The sequence below is a fragment of the Ipomoea triloba genome, chromosome 5 (genome assembly GCF_003576645.1).
Source record: "Ipomoea triloba cultivar NCNSP0323 chromosome 5, ASM357664v1".
NCBI lineage: Eukaryota > Viridiplantae > Streptophyta > Magnoliopsida > Solanales > Convolvulaceae > Ipomoea > Ipomoea triloba.
In genome coordinates, this window is record NC_044920.1 from 2,295,471 (window position 1) to 2,319,156 (window position 23,686).

General features: G+C 36.5%; 2 protein-coding genes across 2 annotated transcripts; one reads left to right on the plus strand and one right to left on the minus strand.

Annotated features, from left to right (window-relative positions):
- Nucleotides 1-5,860: 5,860 nt before the first annotated feature.
- On the minus strand, nt 5,861-6,932 carry LOC116019179 (protein SRC2 homolog). The gene has a single exon (XM_031259322.1). The coding sequence runs from the start codon at nt 6,884-6,886 to the stop codon at nt 5,993-5,995; it is 894 nt and encodes a 297-aa protein (XP_031115182.1). The 5' UTR covers nt 6,887-6,932; the 3' UTR covers nt 5,861-5,992.
- An 11,985-nt stretch (nt 6,933-18,917) lies between these two features.
- On the plus strand, nt 18,918-23,105 carry LOC116019019 (probable signal peptidase complex subunit 2). Its single transcript, XM_031259085.1, has 5 exons — nt 18,918-19,101; nt 19,215-19,366; nt 19,749-19,830; nt 22,515-22,657; nt 22,763-23,105. The coding sequence occupies exons 1-5, from the start codon at nt 18,988-18,990 to the stop codon at nt 22,857-22,859; spliced, it is 588 nt and encodes a 195-aa protein (XP_031114945.1). The 5' UTR covers nt 18,918-18,987; the 3' UTR covers nt 22,860-23,105.
- Nucleotides 23,106-23,686: the final 581 nt, after the last annotated feature.

Below are 23,686 nucleotides of genomic sequence, written 5' to 3' on the forward strand. Positions count from 1 at the left end.
AAAATAAATGGGAAATAGAGGGAGCATTCCTCGCCACCCGAACACCATGCAAAGCACCCACCCCTTCATGGACCCGTAACATAGCACTCAGACTCTCAGCGATAATGATAAAAAGACAAGGAGATAGAGGATCACCCTGACGTAACCCCCTCGTAGGAATTATAGGACCCCACTCTCGCCCATTCACCAAAACATTATACTTAACGGTACTCACACATTCATTCATCAAGCTCACCCACCTATCACTAAATTCCAATTTCAGCAAAACAGCCCCCAAGAAACCCCACTCTACCTGATCATAAGCTTTGCTCATATCAACTTTTAAAGCCACCGAACCACCTCCCATACCCTGACCCCTATGAAGCGCATGACTAGACTCATAAGCAATCATAATATTATCAATTATAGATCTACCCGGAATAAACGCACTCTAAGCCGGTGACACAATAGAATCAAGCAAAACCCGAAGACGCATAGATAAGACTTTCCCTAAAATACGATATAGTACATTACATAACGATATAGGCCGAAAGTCAGACATGAATTGAGGGTTTTTAATTTTTGGGATCAAGGTAATATGAGTATCATTGACATTTGCAGGCAAGCAACCAGATTGTAAGAAAGATTGACAAAAGGAAACTACCTCATCTCCCAAAAGAGGCCAATGAGTCTGAAAAAATGCAGGAGATAAACCATCGGGCCCCGGGGATTTATCTGGATGCATCGCAAATACCGCGGCTCGAACCTCCTCATGAGAAAAGTCCCTCAATAACTCCCCATTCTGCTCACTTGACACCCTCCTCTCCACACAATCTAACACTGGTCTACCATTTCCCTCCTCCGCCGCAAACAAGCTGGAAAAATAACTCACAGCCACGACCCCCATACCCTTCTCATCAGAAATCATATTCCCATCCACACCCCTCACCCCTCGGATAGAATTCCTCCTCCTACGCCCGTTAACTGAATTATGGAAAAATCGACTATTAACATCGCCCCCCGTATACCATAACTCTTTCGCTCGTTGCCGCCACCCATCACTCTGAACTTTTAAAAGTGAAAAATACCGACGTTGCAGCACACTAAAATCATTGCCGTACCCACCACCCCTAAAACTCGTAAGTCGGCTCATCTCCTGACAGCAGGATTTAATTTCCGCATCAACACCCTTAAAAGTCTGCCTATCCCACCGCCATGCAGCCTCATTACAAGAACTAAGTTTACGCAAAATATTATAGCCTCTCAAACCATTCCACGTCTCTCCCACAGCCCTCCTACATCCATCATAATAGCCCCATGCATTTTCATATCTAAACCTACGTCTCCCACGCCAACCCCTCCCTTGCGCCACTTTTAGCAAAAGTGGCATATGATCCGAACAACTCCCTTCAATAGACCATGCCCGAGCCTCCCCAAACAAATCCCGCCAATTACCCGAGACTAATATACGGTCTAATTTCTCTTGAACCCATCGTGTTGTTCCCCTCCCCCTTTCCCAAGTAAACTGACACCCTTCAAAACCAAAGTCAGTCAAACCACTCTCACTCACTGCCTCCCGAAACCCCCTCAACAACCACGCAGGATGATGAACCCGCCCCACTTTCTCCCAATCCCATAATAAATCGTTAAAATCCCCCATCAAAACCCACGGTAGAGTGTAAAGAGAAGATAAGTACCGTAATAAATCCCAGGAATGATGTCTCCGGTTCCTTTCCGGGCTGCCGTAGTAACCTGTAAATCGCCACCTCGGAGTAGACGCCCCGAAAGACACCAATGTATCAATGTAATGGTTAGAGTATCCCACCACCTCCACATCCAAACCGCCATTCCACAGCAAAGCTAAACCCCCACTCCGACCTTGAACACTCACAGAAAAACAATTCTCGAACTGTAATTGAACTCTCACTCTCTCCATACGCTCAGACCCACTCAAAGTTTCAGAAAGAAATAAGATGTCAGGTTTATGATGTTTCACAAAACCCAACAAAACATGAACTGCCAAAGGGTTTCCCAACCCCCTGCAGTTCCAACTTAGGCAACTCATTGGGCCCGGTGGGCCTGGAAACCAGGACCCACCTCATCAGTTACACTCAAGAACTGACCATCGACAACCATGGGATGTGATCCACCCTCGTTAGCATCACGTAAACCACTCTCAGACCCCACCCTTCGCCGCTTCTGTTCAACAACCACCACTCCTTCACTATCAGTATCAACATTTACTCCCTCATTATTAGCCCCATAATGACTCCTTAAATGATTCACCCCATCATTAGAGGACCCAGTAACCCCCTTACCCAACATTAAATGCTGAGTTAAAACCTCATTATTACGAACCGTTACAAACTCCTCCACCGGCTTCTCCGGCTTTGATTCCACCGCTGACGGGTCCAAGACTAGCCACCGGTTGGACGGCTTTGATTCTTGTTTATAATCATCAATAACATTGCAAGAAACTGTCATCTTTGAAACTTAAATGGTAATCTTGCATCAGATTCTATAACACACAGTTGTTCAGATAGAAAAGAATATTCATCTATTAAAAATAAATAAATTTATGAAGAAATTAATATATGAGCATACTATGTTTTATATATATTTTATGTATTTATATATTTTATATATTTTCTCACGGTAAAATTCTTCCCTAACATCTTTCTCAAATTTATATGTTTTTTATCCTTTATGAAATATAATGTTAACTTTATATTATATAGGTTGTGTTTGTTTAACTTTAAGATAAAGGATATAATATATGCTGATAATGATAAGGATGATAACAAAACAGTTATGCATCCAAAATTTCTTAATACCTTAGATGGTACCAAAAGATGTGCAATAGAAGCAATTTATAGTACCAAAAAGGAAAGTTATTCAACTTAAGTGTTATTGAAACAATTGACCATAAACAAATCGTTTGTAAATTAAATCTTAAAAATACTATTAAAAATTTAGTTATAGATTATTTAAAAGAAGACAAAACATATAATAAACACTTGCCCATAATTGTGCACTTGTAGGTACAAAAATATGCACTTGAAAGTCAAAATTCTCCACTCGAAGGCATAAATTGGTCAATTGAAACAATTTATAGTAGCAAAAATGAAATTTATTCAACTTAAGTGTTATTGAAACAATTGTCCATACAAATTGTTTGTAAATCTCACAAATTTAATTAAAAAATTAGTTATAAATTATTGAAAAGAATGCAAAGCATATAATAAACATTGACCCATAAATATGAACTTGAATGCACAAAAATATGCACTTAAAGACACAGAAATGTACACTTGAAGGCTAATTTTTTACTTAAAGTTATAAAGATTTACACTCCTCAAAGGAAAAAACTAAGTACTGAAACTGAACATATGCACTTAAAGAAGAGAAAATATGTATTCAAAGTAAAAACCTCAAGCCCAATTCCACACCCGTTCTTTTACCTTATTATTTATTCTTTTGGACTGTCAAGAATGCCTAGCCCAATAGAGCAATGGCGACAAATTTTACCGTGGTCGTATAGCAACATAAATCATAAAACAAAACGATGTTGTATTATTTTGGGAAAAGGGTCAAATAAGCCCTCAAACATTATCCAAAAGTGCAATTAGGCCCTCGAAGATTCAAAAAGTTCAATTAAACACACAAACTTACCATTTTGAGTCATTTAAACCCATACGACCTATTGTTGAAGGTGACCAACCGGTCATAATTATTCCGGCGAACATTCCGGCGGCCGGCGCCGGAATTTCATCCCAAAATGGCCGATCGTCTTCTCCAATTGGAGAAGACGACCGGCATGTTCCACTGGAGAAGACGAACACACTGGTTCGTCTTCTCCAGTACTGGAGAAGGTTCGTCTTCTTTTCCAGTACTGGAGAAGACGAACACACTGGTTCGTCTTCTCCAGGGAGGAGAAGACGAACGGTCTTCGTCTTCTCCTCAACGGGTCGTTCGTCTTCTCCAATTGTTGGAGAAGACGAACAGGCCAGTCGTCTTCTCCATTGAAGAAGACGACCGACCATTTTGGGGATGAAATTCCGGCGCCGGCCGCCGGAATAATTATGACCGGTTAGTCACCTTCAGCAACAGGTCGTATGGGTTTAAATGACTCAAAATGGTAAGTTTGTGTGTTTAATTGAACTTTTTGAATATTCGAGGGCCTAATTGCACTTTTGGATAATGTTTGAGGGCTTATTTGACCATTTTCCCTATTATTTTAATTACAATTCAATTTCATTTGACAATATTGTTCTAATTTTTAATTTCATTTTCTACGCACATTAATTTCATTATAGAAACACTATAATATCATTTTAATTCTACTACAATTTCATTTAACAATATACGGTATTGCATGAGCTCTACTTTTTTTAATCTTATTTTTCACACACACTAGTTTAATTATAATAATAATAACATTAAAGTATAATTTTAATTACACCCCAGGTTCATTTGACAATATATATTATTGTATAAGTTCTATTTTTTAGTTTCATTTTCCACATTTGTTAGTTTTATTATAACAGGATCGCGTTCAGGTGCGTACTGGCCGCCCAGGAGAGAACTGCGAACGAATCACAGCGCGCCACGTGTCTGGAATGTAGTTGCACATAACGTTATAACTAAGTGCATGTAATGTTATAACTAGGTGCACGTAATGTTATAACTAGGTGCACATAGGTGCACCCAGGTGCATAAATGTTAACAAGGTAAATTACTTGCACCTGCAAGTGAAAATAGGTGCACACGTGCAAGTAAAATGTATTACAAGTGCAAGTAAATTGTACAATGAGCATCAATATTATGTGCACCTAATGTTATAACTAGGTGCACTTAATGTTATAACTAGGTGCACATAGGTTGCAACCAGGTGCATAAGTGTTAACAAAGTAAATTACTTGCACAAGTGCAAGTAAAATGTATTGCAGATGCAAGTAAAATGTATTACAGGTGCAAGTAAAATGTATTCCAGATGCAAGTAAAATGTATTACAGGTGCAAGTGAATTGTACAGTGAACATCAATACTAAGTGCACCTAATGTTATAACTAGGTGCATCTAATGTTATAACTAGGTGCACCTAATGTTATAACTAGGTGCAACCTATGTTAAAACTAGGTGCACCTAGGTTGCACACAGGTGCATGAAAATTAACAAGGTAAATTACTTGCATTTGTAAGTGAAAATATTTGCGAAAATAGGTGTATGAATATTAACAAGGTAAATTACTCGCACTTGTAAGTGAAAATAAGTGCGAAAATAGGTGCACTTGTAAGTAAAACTAGGTGCACTTTTAAGTGAAACTAGGTGCACTTGTAAGTGAAACTAAGTGCACCAAAGTTCCAGTTATTTACGAAAATGCCACCGTGTCATTTTTTTAAAATTGCATCTGATTCATTGATCTGGACACGTGGACAACTGTGAAGCGTTTTCTCATTTCATTTCCTACCTGGGCGAGAGTTCGCAGGAGAGTGCAACCCTATTATAACAATACTAAAGTATCCTTTTTAATTCTACTAAAGTTCATTTGACATTATACATTAATGCACCAGTTTTTTAATTTTATTTTGCACACACTAGTTTCGTTTTGACAATATTAAAATATCATTTTTCAAGTCTATTACATTTTCATGTGATAATCGTATTTGGACCATGCTCCAGATAGAGCTGTGTGAATGAGGGTCTACTGTATAACATCACCAGACTTCTGCTAACTTACTGCAAATACTCTGTTCACTCACACAAGAATTAGTATAATGACATTGAAGATTCTTTAACTCAAGAACACGAGCAAGCTAGCTAGCTTCCATTTGCAATGGGTTATACAAAGCTACATTTTCATTTTTCTTGAGGGATGGATGGATGGATGCAATTCAAGAATTTACTTTATTGGATACTATCATGCATATTAAGGAACACACAACATTGATGATAAGCGAGTTGTATATACATTACAATGCATAAAATCATATCATATCATAGTATGGAATTGATTACTTTGTATGCTGGTATTTACCGTAATCATCCATTGCAGCAATGTCACTCTCTGTTCTCTCTGCAATCTTTTCCTCTTCATATTTTAAACCTTCGTTCAATGCTAGTCCTCCTAGGGCTCCGGCCACAGCTCCGGCAGCCAATCCCGCTCCCGCTCCCATCTTCCCGCTGCGTTTGTGATCATACGGTGCATAATCCACCGGGGCGCTCGGTCCTGGCGCGGCGGATTGCCACGGCCGTGGAGGCGGCGGTGGTTGGGAGTAGTAACAGGGGTAGTACGGATCACTGTATCCGCCGTAGGGATAAGTGTGCGGCGGAGGGAGAGGAGGCGGCGGCGAGGTAGTTGGAGGTAGTGGAGGCGCGTGTGAGCTGTACGGAGCGGGATTGTACGCTCCGTAGTCGCGTGTAGCCGGCGGCGGAGGTGCGGATGAGTAATAGTAGCTAGCTGGAGGAGGAATCTGGTATTCCTGGATCTTCCGGACGGCGATTTTGAGTCGGATCTTACCTTGAGGACGACCGGAGGGGCGGCGGAGCTCGAAATTTCTCAGCTGAGTTGACTCGCCCGAGTCGACCAGGTCCTTGAGCGGAATCCGAAGCGTACCTACCAGCGGCTTGGGGGTTTCGGAGGGGACGGAGTGGAAGATCTCGACGGTGAGCAGCGATTCCTGCGGCGGCAGCGTGAGAGGGAGAACGAATCGCTCGTTCCAGACGGGTTTTGTCGAGCCGGAATCGTCCGATTTAGTGGCGAGACGGCGGTCAGGATCAATCCAGAGGATGACGTAGGGCTTGAGATCGCCGTGACGCCAGTTCACGTTCTTCAGGTGCTTGGCGGAGACGACGGTGACGTCGACGTCGTAGGATTTCGCCGGAGGTCGAGCGCCTGCGGTGGCCATGGCGGTCCGGTGACGCGAGCGTGGAGGTGTGAAGCGGAGGGTAGAAGAGGAAACATTATAACGCCTCAACAAAATGGATTAGGTAAAATCGGAATCGTGGACCCCACATGATAATATCAATAGACGTGGAAACGTGAGAGCGCGGTGAAAATGGGATAATATTGTTATTGGGCTGGGTCAAGTGACAGATAACATCAATTGGGCCAAGAGTCAGAGTAACAAAACTATTACAGGCGTTTGGTTGGGACTCGGAGGAAGAAATTAGTGGGAAACGAATTGTAATTCGGTAGAATAAACAATAAACACATAATGTATATTTTTTAAATCGTAAATTAAAAATAATGAAAAATACTACCAATCCGAGTAAAATAATTTAAAAAAAAAGAGTTGGCCAGTATGAATCTTCAAAACTAAAAACACACAACCTAAATTTTTTAAATTAAAAATTAAAATTTATTTTTTAAAAAACCATAAACAACAACAGCAATAATGAAAAAGATTACAAACCCAAATCAAGAAAGGAGTTAACCCAGCAAAGAATTCATCCCCATTGCTTTTGATCTCTTTGAAGCCAAGGGACGAGAAAAACATACCCTTTATTGTTTTTCTTTTCCTGTGAGTCTCACCGTTTACTACGCCTTTGATTTGTTGCAAAGGAAATATTGTGGGGAGGGATTTGCTATCTAAAGGGCTGTGGACTTGGGCGTTAGACATTTAATTAATTAATTAATAATAATAATAATAATAATAATAATAATAATAAGATGAAGGATTGTGCCCATGAGTAATTTTATGGGGGAGATTTTTCATATGTAAAAGCAGAGGTTATGTTTTTTTTAATGGTTGGCGATTAAGTTTTTTTTGAGAAATTCTCTCATGTAAATAATGAAAGTTTTTTAAAAAAAAAAAAAAAAAAAAAAAGGAATTGAAGGTGCGCACCCTGAATTGTTTTTGTTTAGTTTTGATTTTTTTTTTTGTTTTGTTTTTAATGGCCGTTGCATAGCAATTAGCAAGCAGTTACTATGCAACGAAGTTAAAACAGTTTCTTTAAAAAAAAATTTAATATCATTTGTTAATTTTTTTTAAACTTATGCAATATAATTTATTTAATGTAGTATATAATTTTAACAGCATATTTTTTAATTGAAATTGTATAATTATTAATTAAATTTAATTAGTTAGCAGTAAATTGAAAGATTTTATCAAATTTCTTAACTTATTTAGTCATTATATGAGTTTTATTTTATTAGTTTATAAAAAGGGAACCAATTTGAATGAGAGTAGGAGACCAAAAAAAAAAAAGGATTTAAGGGAGGTATCTCACTAGAAGTTTGCTAGAGGGTATTCTTCTTGTTGTATAAATAAAGCCTGTGAATTTCCTTTCCATCAGTAAAACTTGGCGAGATGGATAATCATAATAATGCATTGCCTCCGCCGGAGATCGCACCAACGCCGCCGTGGGATATACGCCAGCAGATGAATGTTTCCCCCGCCGCCTACTACCCTCGTCCGATTACTATTCTCCCCGCCTCCGCCTCCGCCTTCTCCTACTCCGGTGCCGGCATTCGTCCTCCCACCGCCTACTACTCCCCTGCCCGTCCGATTTCTCTGCCTCCGACGATCCCTGCTGCCACGCGCGCTCCGATGATCCCTGCTGTCAAGGTTGAGGAGGCGGCTCCGAGCAACATTGGGCCTCCGATGATCACAGCTGTCAAGGTTGAGGAGGCGGATCCGAGCGACATGTGGGTTTATGTCGAACATACGGGTTACCTTGTTAAATTCAAATTAGCCCTTCCACTCATGAAGGAATTGAAAGCTGCAGTCAAAATCCGTTTTCGGTACCTGAGGACCAGAGGAATGCTCCTTAAGTTCACGCATAAGGACCTGGAAGGGGACAGGATTGTAATAGCAGATGATGAAGACCTAGAACTCTGCTTCCAATATTTCAAGGCTCTCAATCAACCAGTTAGATTGTTACTTGAGGCATTTTATTAGAAATAGAAAAATTGAATTTACTTCTTATGCATTAGAAATAGAAAAATCGAGTAGTTATGCAAATTAATCAGTGATTTGGTTTTGGTGAATTCCATCATCTTTTGGTAGGAAGGCATATTTCATAATCTTAAATTGCACTATTGATTGATACGTGAATATAGAAACAATATTACCAATTAATAGATATTAGTTAATTTTCATTTTACATTTTCTTACAAAATACTCTTCATTAATTATTTGACCAATAAAATATGTAATTAATTGACTACAAAAAACGTTTGGGCGAAAAATTGAAATAGAAGAATTTTACTTTTATATATAGTATAGACATAGATTAGCACAACTTTTTTTTTTCTTTCCTTTTTTATTTCTTTTGTTTGGTCAACAATCATCTTTGGAACATGTACATAAAAAATTAATTGTAGGTACATAAACTTATACTTGTAGGTACATAATCTATTAACTTTAATATATCATTTCAAGCAATTTTAACATTATTTTATCTTTATAATATGTGAAATGTAGCCAAATAAACTTAAAGCTAAGATAAAGGTTCATAAATTAAGTGTTTAACATGTAATTAAGATTATTCTAAAAGCAAAAATGAACATATCTTCTCCTTCATAAAGAAGAGTTACCCCTAAAGCTTTCCTATATTTGACAAATAAAGGTTTCATCTTCATCCCTGAAACTTAGAACAAAGAACAAACACACAACATATATTTTTTAAAGGGAAAAGGGTCAAATTAGTCCCTGAACTTTTCACAAAAAGTCAATTGGGCCCATAACTTTTTAAAAGTGCAATTAAACACATCAACCCACCATTTTAGGGCATCTAACCCCGTTAGCCGGTTACCTCTAAGGTAATTGCCGGTAAATGCCACTGTGGCAATGTGGCATGCCTAATAAGCTTTCTTTTAGTTTTTTTCTCGCCACGGTGGTTTGGCCTTGGCCACCATCGAAAGCTCTCTCCATGATGCGTTATCTTCCTTCGGCGAGGTCCTCGAATCAAAGACCAGAGATCCAGAGGTTTTGGCTTCGTTAGCAACCAATGAGTGATGCTATCGAGGGGATGAACGGCCAGTCCCTTGATGGGCGTAACATAACAGTTAACAAGGCACAGTCTCGCGGAAGCGGTGGTCGCGGTGGTTGTTTCCGTGGTGGATGTCGTGAGGGTGGCGCCAATGGGGCTATGGCCGCAGGGATGGTGGTTATAGCGGCGGTGGCTACAGCAGAGGTAAGCGGTACTCTAGGGGAGGCGATGGTGGAATCTGGAGGAGCTAATCTAGCATGAGTGTCACGTAATTAATGTTTCTCCCCTGGATCTGTAAGATTTTAGATCATGTTAGTGTCCTTCTACTATGGTGTTTGGTGTTACTTTAAGTTTGATCTGCGTGATTGTTTGTCCGTTTCGGTTATCTGTACAGTAGTTCGCTTTGCTTGTAAATCTGTATTTACAAAGTTCTGGAGGAATGATGTAAACGATGATTTTCATTTAACAAAATAAGAAAGAAAAAAAATCGTCTAACAAAGCCGCCAAAGCAAGTCTCCCGAGTTAATTCCATTTTTTGTCCTAGAATTATAGGTGACAGTCCACTTTTAGTCCATTTTTATTAAAACTTTCACTTTTGGTCCTAGTATTATTGTGGCATGAGTGCATGACCATTTTTGGTCCTCTATCAACAAAATAGTTTAAATTTCATTAAATACAACGCATTTTGATCTTCAATTATGGATTGTTTCAAAAAAAATAAGTATAAAAAACATTGTGTGTCAATCTACTTTGTATAAAAAAGATATAAATATCCTTGTATTTAACGAAATTTCAACAATTTTGTTGACGGGGGATTAAAACTGGACAGGTCACAATAATAGTAGGACTAAAAGTGGATGTTCTGATAAAAAAGGATTAAAAGTAGAATGTCACCTATAAATCTATGACCAAAAATGGAATTAACTCAAGTCTCCCTGACGAAGTTTTCGTCCTGAAATTTGGATTTCATGTTCAACTACAAATTAATTAATCTTGAAAACGCATACCAGGAGATTTGGATTTCATGTTCAACTGCAAGATTTGGATTTCATGTTTAACTGCCACTGCTCTAAGGATGACCATTACCTGAGTATCGCCGGAAAATGTATTAGAAAGCCCTACATTCACTTCACCACCGTCTGATTTTATTTTCTTTAACTTAATTTATTTATTTTACTTATGTGGCAAGAAAAAAACTAAAAGAAAGCTTATTAGGCATGCCACAGTGGCATTTACCGGCAATTACCTTAGAGGTAACCGGCTAATGGGGTTAGATGCCCTAAAATGGTGGGTTGATGTGTTTAATTGCACTTTTAAAAAGTTCATGGGCCTAATTGACTTTTTGTGAAAAGTCCAGGGGATAATTTGGCACTTTTCTCTTTTTTAAATCACAAATTAAAAATAATGAAATTAAAAATACTACCAATCGGAGTAAAATAATTTTTTTTTAGAAAGAGTTGGCCAGTAAGGATCTTAAAAACTAAAAACACACAACCTAAATTTTTTAACTTAAAAATTAAAGTTTTTTTTAAACCATAAACAACAACAACAACAATAATGAAAAACAACAACAATAATGAAAAAGATTACAAACTCGAGTCAAAAAACAAGTTAACCCATCAAAGAATTCATCTCCATTGCTTTTGATCTCTTTGAAGCCAAGGGAAGAGAAAAACATATCCCTTTTTTAGTACTACTGAGTCTATTATATTTTGAAAAAAACATATCTAATATTTCATATTCATCCTTATTGACATATCTAATAATTATCGATTCTTAATCTTTGACTCTTACCGTCGACTAATTTTAAAATAGAGTTAATTCTATTTTTGGTCCTAGATTTATAGGTGACGGTCCACTTTTAGTCATTTTTATCCGAACATCCTTATTTGGTCTTAGTAGTGTTGTGACATGACCATTTTTTGTCCTCCTTCAACTAAATCGTTAAAATGTCGTTAAATACAAGGACAATTAGATTTTTTTTTTATACAAAATAGGTTGACTCACTATATTTTTTATGTTTATGTTTTTTTAAAAATTCATAATTAATAAAGACTGAAATGACATTGTATTTAACGATATTTAAATTATTTTGTTAGTAAAGGACTAACAATAATCATGTCATAATAATACTGTGACAAAAAATAAATATTATGATAAAAAAGACTAAAAATATACGATCATCTATAAATCTACGACAAGAAAAAAAATGAAATTAACTCTTTAAAATAACTGTCCCAGTTCTAAATTAATTGTCCGAAACCAATGCTATGACACCAACTTGGCAACTTCGCTAATTTCTTTATTGTTTTTCTTTTCCTGTGAGTCTCACCGTTTTCTACGCCTTTGTTTTGTTGCAAAGGAAATATTGTGGGGAGGGATTTGCGATCTAAAGGGCTGTGGAGTGTGGACTTGTGCGTTAGACATTTAATTTAATAATAATAATAATAATAATAATAATAATAATAATAATAATAATAATAATAATAAGGATTGTGTCCGATGAGTAATTTGATGGGAGAGATTTTTCATATGTAAAAGCAGAGGTTATGGTTTTTTTAATGGTTAGGGATCAAGTATTTTTGAGAAATTTTCTCATGTAAATAATGAAAGTTTTTTGAAAAAAAAAAAAAAAAGAATTGAAGGTGCGGACCCTGAATTGTTTTTGTTTAGTTTTGATTTTTTTTTTTTTTTGGTTTTGTTTTTAATGGCCGTTGCATAGCAATTAGCAAGCAGTTAGCCAGTTACTATGCAACGAAGTTAAAACAGTTTTTTTTTTTAAGAAAATTAATTTCATTTGTTAATTTTTTAAAACTTATGCAATATAATTTATTTAATGTAGTATATAATTTTAATAGCATATTTTTTAATTGAAATTTTATAATTATTAGTTAAATTTAATTAGTTAGAAGTAAATTGAAAGATTTTATCAAATTTCTTTAACTTATTTAGTCATTATATGAGTTGTATTTGATTAGTTTATAAAAAGGAGAACCAATTTGAATGAAAGTAGGAGACCCAAAAAAAAAAGGATTTAAGGGAGGTATCTCACTAGAAGTTTGCTAGAGTGTATTCTTCTTCTTGTTGTATAAATAAAGCCTGTGAATTTACTTTCCATCAGTAAAACTTGTTGAGATGGATAATCATAATAATGCATTGCCTCCGCCGGAGATCGCACCAACGCCGCCGAGGGTTATACGCCGGCAGATGAATGTTTCCCCCGCCGCCTACTACCCTCGTCCGATTACTATTCTCCCCGCCTCCGCCTCCGCCTTCTCCTGCTCCGGTGCCGTCATTCGTCCTCCCACCGCCTACCACTCCCCTGCCAGTCCGATTTCTCTGCCTCCGACGATCCCTGCTGCCACACGCGCTCCGATGATCCCTGCTGCCACGCGCGCTCCAATGATCCCTGCTGCCACGCGCGCTCCGATGATCCCTGCTGTCAAGGTTGAGGAGGCGGCTCCGAGCAACATGGGGCCTCCGATGATCCCTGCTGTCAAGGTTGAGGAGGCGGTTCCGTGGCTTTATGTCGAACATATGGTCGCCTTGTTAGATTCGATTTACCCCTTCCACTCATGAAGGAATTGAAAGCTGCAGTCGAAATCCGTTTTCCGTACCTGAGGACCAGAGGAATGGTCCTTGTCTCCTTGAGTTCACATGTAAGGACGAGGAAGGGAGGAATATTCTAATAGCAGTTGATGAAGACCTACAACTCTGCTTCCAATATTCCAAGGCTCTCAATCAACCAGTTAGATTGTTACTTACATTTTATTACAAGCATATTAATCAGTGATTTGGTTTTGGTGAATTCCATCATCTTTTGGTAGGAAGACATATTTCATAATTTTAAATTGCAGTAATAAGTTCTACTGTGTGGGTTCTTGATGTGTTTGATTTGTGAAAACAGTAGATTTTAAGTTATAATATATACATTTGCTATTGCGTTTATTTTGATATCTAACACCAACTCTCATCTTTGTTTGAAAAAAAATTCTTTTCTGTTTTGTTTTTCACGTGACACAGCCAGTTTTTTTTTTTTTTCTCCCATTTAATTTGTTTGTTTTTTTATTGTTTTATTATTTAAATCATATTCAACCTGAATCAAGTCACCAACTAGGCAACGCCTAGGTAAAATCTTTTTAATTTGTTTTTTTTTTTTGGAGTTTTGAGTATAACATGTTTTTCTTCTTTTCTCTGAGTTCTTTCTTCCCATAGCAAATCCTAAGTGTTGTAATGGTTATATCCTTTTTTTTTTAATAAAAAAAGTGGGTTGGGTTTACAAGTTTGGACGCCAAAGCCCGCCTCGAGGTGATGTTTCCAGCCGTCCTATCTCCACCACAGGACACCTAGGCATCGCCCCGTGATAAGCCTGAGCAGTTCTTTGTTTTCTGTTGGAATATTTTAAAATTTGACCTTACATGATCAGTTTTATAGAATAAGAAATTTTGAAACTTTTGTTACATCTATTTTGTGGATTTTGACAAAAAACATGCACATTCTTTTCCTATTCTATAGTTATTGAATATGTTTTAAAGTTCACATGGACATCGTAGCATTAGATGGTATGTACTACAATTTTCACTTCAGCTTAAAAAACTGCTTTATTTTATGATTGGAATTATTTGTTTCAATTATGACCCTTTTGCCATTATTTGTGTTGATCCTTAATGTTTTCAAGTCACCAGCTTGCAATGAAGCACATGTTCTCAAATTGTGACTTTTTGGTCATGATTTTTAGTGAAAGTTACACATGACACCTTTAAGAGGTTTTTGTTAGTTGGGAAAAAGTTACTCCTAGATTGATGCTCATGATAACCTTTGACTAGTCTCAGGCTTTTTTTTTTTTTTTTTTTTTTTTTTTTTTTTAAATTTTGGCTAAACTTTGTTTAGAGTATGAACTAATAATTCAATTTTTTTTTAAATACAATTGACCCTATTACATTGTAGTATCTGTTCATACATAATTTAATTCTGGGTAATTATNTTTTTTTGTTTTTTTTTTTTTTTTTTTTTTTTTTTTTTTTTTAAATTTTGGCTAAACTTTGTTTAGAGTATGAACTAATAATTCAATTTTTTTTTAAATACAATTGACCCTATTACATTGTAGTATCTGTTCATACATAATTTAATTCTGGGTAATTATCAGGTTGCTTTATTTATGAACTTTTTTGTAGTACAAAGCTGAGCAAAACAAAGGTGTTGCGTAAAACTGGTTCCATTCCTAAGGTATCACTGTTAATGTAATTATGAATCGATAATGCATTGTAGCAGAGTCAGTAATACTAAAAAAAAGAAGGAATTACTGGTAGTTTTTTATTTATACAGTAGTATTTAAGTACCTATAGTTCTATTGTTTTCTGGTGATTGAAAAATTCATTTTCATTTGCTATTTACTACTCGTATTTTCTTGTCTTACATTCTCTACTTCCAGATTATTGGCGCCACTTGAGTGCTACAAATTTCAAAGATAATGATCAACTCAAATGCAAAATTATTGAATTAAAAGTTAGGAAGGTGAACAAGTAAATTATCAAGAACCAGAATATAAAATAAAAATCAGATGAAAAAAACCTAGGAATATGAATAAATAACAATTACTAATTATGGATTTTAGGTTAACATTGCCAATCAATTAAGGGTTCGTTTTTTTCTCCAATATGACAACTTCGTATGGCGTCCAAAGTTAGTCACATGCCTTAAATATTTGTATGTTTAAGACATTTATTCAAACAATCAAGACCTAATAAACTCTAAAAGAACTAGGAATACCCGATTTGAGAACCTAATAATCAATCTAATAAGACAATTAAATTATTTACCATTTTATCCGATAGAGCATGAAATTACTATGTATGGTGTATACTCTATAATTCCCTTAAATAGACTAAGGGTGTGTTTGGTTGGGGGGTTTAGGCATAAGGTATGGGTATCAAAGTGATTGTTAGTGTTTGGTTGATAGGTTTTGTGAATGCTACTATGGGTTTGGAATACCCCATTAATGGCAAAGCCCATACCCTTATTAAATAAGGGTTTCATCTCCCTTCATCATTTCTTCCCCAACTATTCATAATCATTCCCATTCCACCCAACTACCAAACATGCTAAATACTTTCACCAAAACCTATTACCCTTACCAAGTATTTGATACCCATTCCGATTCCGATTCCCATGTGCGAACCAAACGCACCCTAACTTATATTGGAATTGGCCAAGTTCAACACAACTAGTCAATAATAAATTCATAGAATAAAACTCAATTGTATTGGCAACATCAAAACCTAAATTAATGCAAAATTTCATAAATTTATCTATCATAACCTCGACTCTTGAATGCCGAAGCCAGCTGTGGAGGCCATGAACATTGTCGTTGACAAAGTTGGTAGGTGAAAAAAAGGAAAAAAAATTCATATCAGCATATTATTACCTATAAATGTAGGCAACCTGTGAAAAATCTTAGGCAAAAAAATATAGTAGTTCGTGGATTACAATATATGTTATGAAAGGTCAGTGTATATAGTTAATGATGTGAGATGACATTTTAACCAATTATCTTTCTTGTTCTTGTCTGACTAACGTTTCATGTTTCAAATTTTTGTTTTCCTAAATCATTTTTTTTTGTCTTAAAAAATGAATAAAATAATAGTAGGTAGGTATTGGGGTTTGTGTTGGTAGTCTTGAACTCTCAACCCTACTTTTACTCTACCCACTTTTTATTTTCTCTATTATTGTGTTTTCCTCTCGTTAGTTTCACGAGCATTTTTCCTCTCGTTACTTTCACGAGCTTTTCATTTTCATTAGCATAAATCGTTTAACTTGGTTTCGACAAGTGTTGATCTTATCCTGGGCGAGCAAAAAAGAATGATGACGAAGACCCATATCTTTGATGAAGCTTTAACGTCCCTGAAGGAACATAGCTTCATAGTTATGAAACAGTCTGCGATTCAAGTTTTCTATAGCATAGTTAGAAAAGTTGTTTCTATGTCTGACTGTAAGGAATGGTTTACCATTTCATTGATCATTGATGTAAACGTTTTATGTTATGAATTAATGAAATAGCTACGTTTACCTTCAAAAAAAAATGAATATTGAAGGCTGGTGTTCCAAAAGAGGGAAGCCATGCATGATCTTTTGGTAGGGAAGATGAGAATTGAATGGTTTGTATTGAAATATTGAACAAGATAATTACAAATATATAGATTACACAAATATATATAATGAGGGAATTAAGGGAGACTATAATCTAATTCAAACCATTTGGCCAGTCCCCTACCACTTAGTGTGCTGACAGTTGGGATGAAGGTTAGTCATCTCTGGGCAAAAACCAATTATAATCTAATTCAAATACATAGAGTTTTAATAAGGAAGACATTCAAATATTTTTGAATTAATTTAGGAAGTTTAATTATTTAGAAATAAATTGAAAGATTTCACCATATTTCTTAATTTCAATTTAGGAAGTTTAATTTTTCTTTTTTTGTATAAATTTCAATTTAGAAAGTTTATCTTTTGGTAGGGAAGGCATCCCAATATTTTTGAATTAATTTAGGAAGTTTAATTATTTAGAGGTAAATTGAAAGATTTAAGCAGATTTCTTATTTTTAATTTAGGAAATTTATTTATTTTTTTTTTTTTTATAAATTTCAATTTATGAAGTCCCCCTCTCTCCCCACCGCCTTCGTTTCGCCGTCTCGCCTGCTCCCCCTGTTGCCGTCGCCCTCTTTCCCTTCCCCTTTTCCGGCTTTCCTCCACCATTATGCCGGCGGGTTCTGGAAGGACAGATGCGGGGATGACTGTTTCCCCCGCCGCCTACTACGCTCGTCCGATAACTGCTTACTACGCTCGTCCGATTACTGCCTACTACGCTCGTCCGATTACTGCCTACTACGCTCGTCCGATTACTGCCTACTACGCTCGTCCGATTACTGCCTACTACGCTCGTCTGATTACTGCCTACTACGCTCGTCCGATTACTGTTCTCACCGCCTCCGGCTACTATTCTCTTCGCGGCATGGCCGAGAATCGTCCGATCCCTGCTGCCAATGTTGATGAGGCAGGTCCGAGCAACATGTGGGTTAAAGTGGAACATATGGGTGACCTTGTTAAATTCAAATTAGCCCTTCCACTCCTGAAAGAATTGAAAGCTGCAGTCAAAAGCCGTTTTCGGCACTTGAAGACAAGAGGAACGGTCCTTAAGTTCATGTATAAGGACGAGGAAGGGAACATGATTGTAATAGCATGTGATGAAGATTTAAAGTTTTGCTTCGAATATTTCAACGCACTCAATCGAACTGTTAGATTGTCACTTGTGGCAATTTATCGCTAAACCTGCATTAGAAATAGAAAAATACATTTAGGCCTCTGATTTACTTTGTTATTGGGTTTGTTGAGGAATGTGGAATTGTCTTTGTATTCGTTTGATTTTATTTCCGAACACTGCGTCTTTGTTTTACAATATTTCTTATCAATTTTTTGCCTTCAAAAAATAATACTTTATATGTTTTTAGACTGTGATTCATACAACAAATAATTATGCCATACATCTAAATTCATATTGTAAGGTGGACCAAATCAAAATACACCATTTATATACTGAATATTCGCAATTTACATACTGAATGTTCACAATTTAAATTATGAACATTCAATATGTAAATTGTGAACATTTAGTATATAAAATAGTGAACATTAAATATGTATATTATGAACATTCAATAGGTAAATTGTGAATATTTAGTATTAAATTGTGAATAAAATTGTGAACATTCAATATGTAAATTGTGAACATACAATATATAAATTGTGTATTTTATTATTATAGACCCAAATCCAAATTATAAGGTAGATTCGGACACAACATAATTTGTCTCATACAATTGGGTGGGAATTCAGACTATGATCCTAATATTTTGAGCCCAAATATTTAATGGACTGCGACCCAAAAACATTAGAGGCCCATGAAGTTGGTCAAGTCGAAGTCGTAACTTCCTCTTTTCCGAGCTATGGTATGAGCTTCAAACGCAGATCACGCACAGCACACTGATCAAATCGATCTCCCGACAAAAACCCTACGAAAATGCAGGACAAGAAGGGAGATGCAGCAGCTTCTGCCAACAAGAAGAACCCCAAAAAGGCCAACCTTTTGGATCATGGCTCCATCAAGCACCTCCTCGATGAGTCCGTTTCTGAGGTTGAATTACATTTCCTCGCCTCTGATTTCAATCGATTTTGATGTCTTCCTGCGTGTGAAATTCGCGTGAATTGGGTTCTGAATTCGTGTTTTTTTGGTTTTATATGTCGTAGATCGTGACGAGCAAGGGGTACACTGAGGATGTGAGGCTGAGCAACATTAGATTGTTGCTTGGGATCGTTATTATCACAATTGCTCTCTTCGCTCAGTTCTACAACAAGAAATTCCCTGATAATCGGAATTTTCTCCTCGGCTGCATCGTGTTATATCCTTTTCTTAACCTGCTTTCTCAATTTTGACTTTTATTTCTGGTCTTTGTGTTTTTTTTCATCAATGAGAAAACCAATTACTGAAACATTAGCTATACTCCGACAATATAAAAGGGAAATAAAACAAGGAAATAGTTGAATTCTGATAATTTCTCTCCTCCATCAAGAAAAGAAAAAAAGAGGTGTGTGCGTGTGTGTGTGGAAGGGGAGGGGGTTACGAAATGGATCATCATTTCCTCTATTTTCTGATATGCTTGACTGAAAAGTGGTAATTATAATAAAGGATTAAAATTAGGATTTGAAGAAATTTCTGTTGTAATGATCAAACACTGTATGTGTGGTTGGGCTATCTCATATGTTTTATCTTGACTATGGCAAGTATATTATATTCAATGCGATTTTGCAAGTGATTGTGTACACAAAGGAGAAGAATGCTATTCTATTCACTTATCCTCCAGCTGTAAGTTACTATACACTTCAGTCTTCTCCTTATTTGCTTCTATGCCTGGCAATGATTTTAACTGTATTTTTGCTGCCTTGGATATTGGTGAGCCATTATGATTCAGAAATATATTTCGCTTGCTACTCTAAAATGCATGCTGGATATCAATGTAGCACAACTTCTTTTACTAAGAGGAACATTTTTCTATTTTGAGAAATCTTTTTGTATGATAGTGTCTCAGTTTCTCCCAACATTTACCTCATGAACTAATTTTTACTTTTAGTCCTAAGACTATGGTGGAATTTCACCATAGGATTCTGTTAACCAAATGGTATTTTTGGTCCAATTTCCAGTTGTTGGAAGACCATTTCTTTTCAACTTTCAGTACTTATGCGACCACTTGTATCCAATTTTCAGTGGAATAGTAGCCCCGTAAGTCCGTAACTATTAGAAATTGGACAAAATGGTTCTTCTAGTAGGGTTGATAACAGTGTTATCAATGGCCGAAGGCGGATAGCCAAAAAATCTGCCATAAAGTTATGATGGATGGTGTTGTGGCCTGTGGCGGATAAAATAAAATATTATATATTTTATATATAAGAAGTTAAAAAAGGCAGAAATTGATAACATCTTCTTTATTAAGTGAAGTAGTGAACCATATCCCTCTTCCTCTTCTCCTCCAGATTCCTCAATCCTGTTACTAGCCCTTGAAATAACTTCTTGTTCAGTAGACATGGTTGTAAACTGTAGAAAAATTAAGAAACATAAGAGAATGAAAACGAAATAGAAAAATTAAATTAAAAAATGTACATAATACATAACTACAGAATAGGGAATAAAAACAGAGATCATGAATTACTAGACCAAAAAGAGAAAGGAACAGTGGACAAAAACAGAGAAAGGGAAAAACCATTATAAAGTGGGCAGTAGGCAGTGGGTAAAATTGCAACAAAAAAGAACGACATTATATCACGAATAAAAGTGGGCAAAATATCAGGAAAAAAATCAAATAGAGAAAAAAAAAATATTAGGAAGTTACTTGGAAAAAACAATTTGACACAAATATAACAACATTACAACAAATAATCTAAAAGATAACAATAGGAAATAGAAAAACACGGATACGAAGGGTTAAATAAAAACAGAAACAGATTCAGAAAGAAAGAGAAAAAGCAAAAGGAAAAACAAATAACTTACAGATGATGAACTGGAGGCTGGAGCTGCTGCTGGACGTCACCAGAGCTCGCCAAGGTTGCAGATCGCTGGAGCCGTTGTCTATTGTTGCAACTTGCAAGTAACTTGTAAGGCTGCTAGGGCTAAAAGTAAAAATCTAAAATAAAAAAAAAATGGGCCCAAATCTGGGCTGGGTCTATGGCTCAACACCTTTTTTTCAAAGCCACCATATCTGCCATGGCCACCATGTCTACCATGGCCCGCCACAACAGATCTGTGGCGCCACCGCTATGGCAGAAATTCGACAACATTGCTTGATAATGGCCTAACAATGGAATCCTTACAGATGACCTTTTTTGTCTACTTTGTCACCTTTTGTTGTCCAAATTGATATTTATGTATTAAAAGTGACATACCAATATAGTCTTAAGGACTAAATTGGGAATTAGTTCGTAACCTGACACTTGGTATGCTGTATATGGGGGTATTCAGTCTATCAAGTATTGCAACTAGTAATGATGGCTTATAACCTTTTATCTGTCTTGCTAGCTCTTGATAAGATTTCTTCCTCTAGACATCTTTTGCAAGTTTATGGTGGTGTCAGATATACAATAGTTTTCACAAACTTGCCTCCTAGCCTAATTAATATGGAGTAGCATTTACCATCCTCGTTTCTGAAAATGTGCTGCTTTTCTTAATTTCTTGAGGAACTTTCTTCATTTAGTTTAGGGCATTATTCTATAGTGAATTTGTGGATCAGATCGTATTGGTGATCTTTCAATTGACCATGTTTTTTTCTAGAATATCTTTCTAGATTTTTTTAGTAAAGTATCATCATGTTGCCATCTGGCATGCTTAACTCCCGAATTTTCTTATCTTTTTGGAGCTGAAAATTGGGTTGTATTTAGGGGGTTGTTTACATACTAGTGCACTCTCTTAGGCTGAGAGTAAATTGAAATTGACATTAATGTAGTAGAATGTCTTCATATTAAGAGTTATTCCTATGTTTTTTTAATTTGCTAGTTGGAAATGACGTGTGCCTACACTTGGCTAAGCAATGCATAGGCAGACTTCTATTTGAACTCTATAGTCATGGCACTGTATCACAGTGAGTCGAGTCCATTATGTGTTTTTATTAGATTTAAAGTTTTAAACACTTTCCACTTCCACTACTAGATGCTGATAAATGGTCACCTTCACGGAGTCCATTGCCATTTTTTGGGTAAGTGAAGAATGTGTGACCAATCAGAAATTCAGAATTAGTAATTACATACGTGTTGAGCCTCATATTTTCCCATTATCTGGAGCTTGTGCTGCATCAGGATATTGAGACAAATCACAATGGCAGTGTGAACTTTTAAAGGTTTTGGGAGCTAGTGTTTTTTTGCCCTCTATCCTTTATTCAGTTGGAATATTCTGTCTTATGTTTCTTGCATGACTTACCACTAGGGAGGATTTTGAAGTTGGCAGTACATGGATGACAAACTCTTTTAAATTGGAGGGATATGCTAATTTGCTCGTTTTAACAGGGATCTTTTAACAGTACTGGCTTAGTCGTGTCTTCGAAGTTGCCTAGATTCTCGGATATGTATACACTCACAATAGCGAGTGCAGATCCCCAGTCAATCTCAGCAAAATCACCAGTGGAGCTTACCAAGAGCGTAACACAATGGTCCGTCCCCCTCTCTCTCTCTTGATTCCTACCCAACCCCCACCCCAACAAAATAATATAAAATCCAGACAAATAATGAGGTTTAATTTGGCATAAATCTTGCAGGTTTACCAAGGATGGAGTTCTTGTGGAGGGGCTGTTTTGGAAAGATGTTGAAGCACTAATCTTCGACTACGCCAAAGAAAACAAAAAGAGCAAGTGAATTCAATCTCTCTCTCTCAAGCCCCAAGCAGCAGAAATGGAGAGCATCAGCCATCTTTTACTAGCACATGATATGTACTTTGGAACTTAAATCTCTTTGCTTCGACGGAATCTGATAGTGCTATACTAGAGAGACTAATATCTTAGCAAATTAACTGAATATATAAACCCTTAATCATGCTTCTTTTTTTATTCACCCTAGACTATGAATACATTCATAATTGATAGGCCATCCAACTTTTGTTTCTTTCTTTTCTCTTTTTTTTTTTTTTGTGTTTGTTTTGGGTCGGTCAAAGATTTTCTCGTATCATGCAAGGTTATCAAGGCGTTGCCTAGGCGTCCGGTCGATCGGGACTGAATGCCTAATGTGGTCGCCTTGCCTAAGTACAGAATACAACCTAAAACTCCACAAAACATTCATGGATAGAACCTACACACTAAGGCGAGTTGACCAGTGCAATTTTCAGCTGGAGAAGTCGTTGGAATATGCCTCACGTGCTGGCATGTGGTGTCGGAGCAGCGGCGGCGCATGGTGACTTCGATGGCGACATAGTTCTTGCTTTGGCGTCGTCCTCCTGTTCTGAGCATATATATACAACTATATATATATATATATGGGCATAAAGAAAAGTTTTTGAAAGGGCAGAATAAATGTTAAAAACTACTCCCATTCTCAATGCTACAACTTCCTAGAGTAGAGTAAATATGGCGGCATATTTTCAACATTTCCAACACACATCATTCCTATTCACATTCTAATTGTTTTATATGAGAATATATATATATATATATATATATATATATATATATATATATATATATATATAT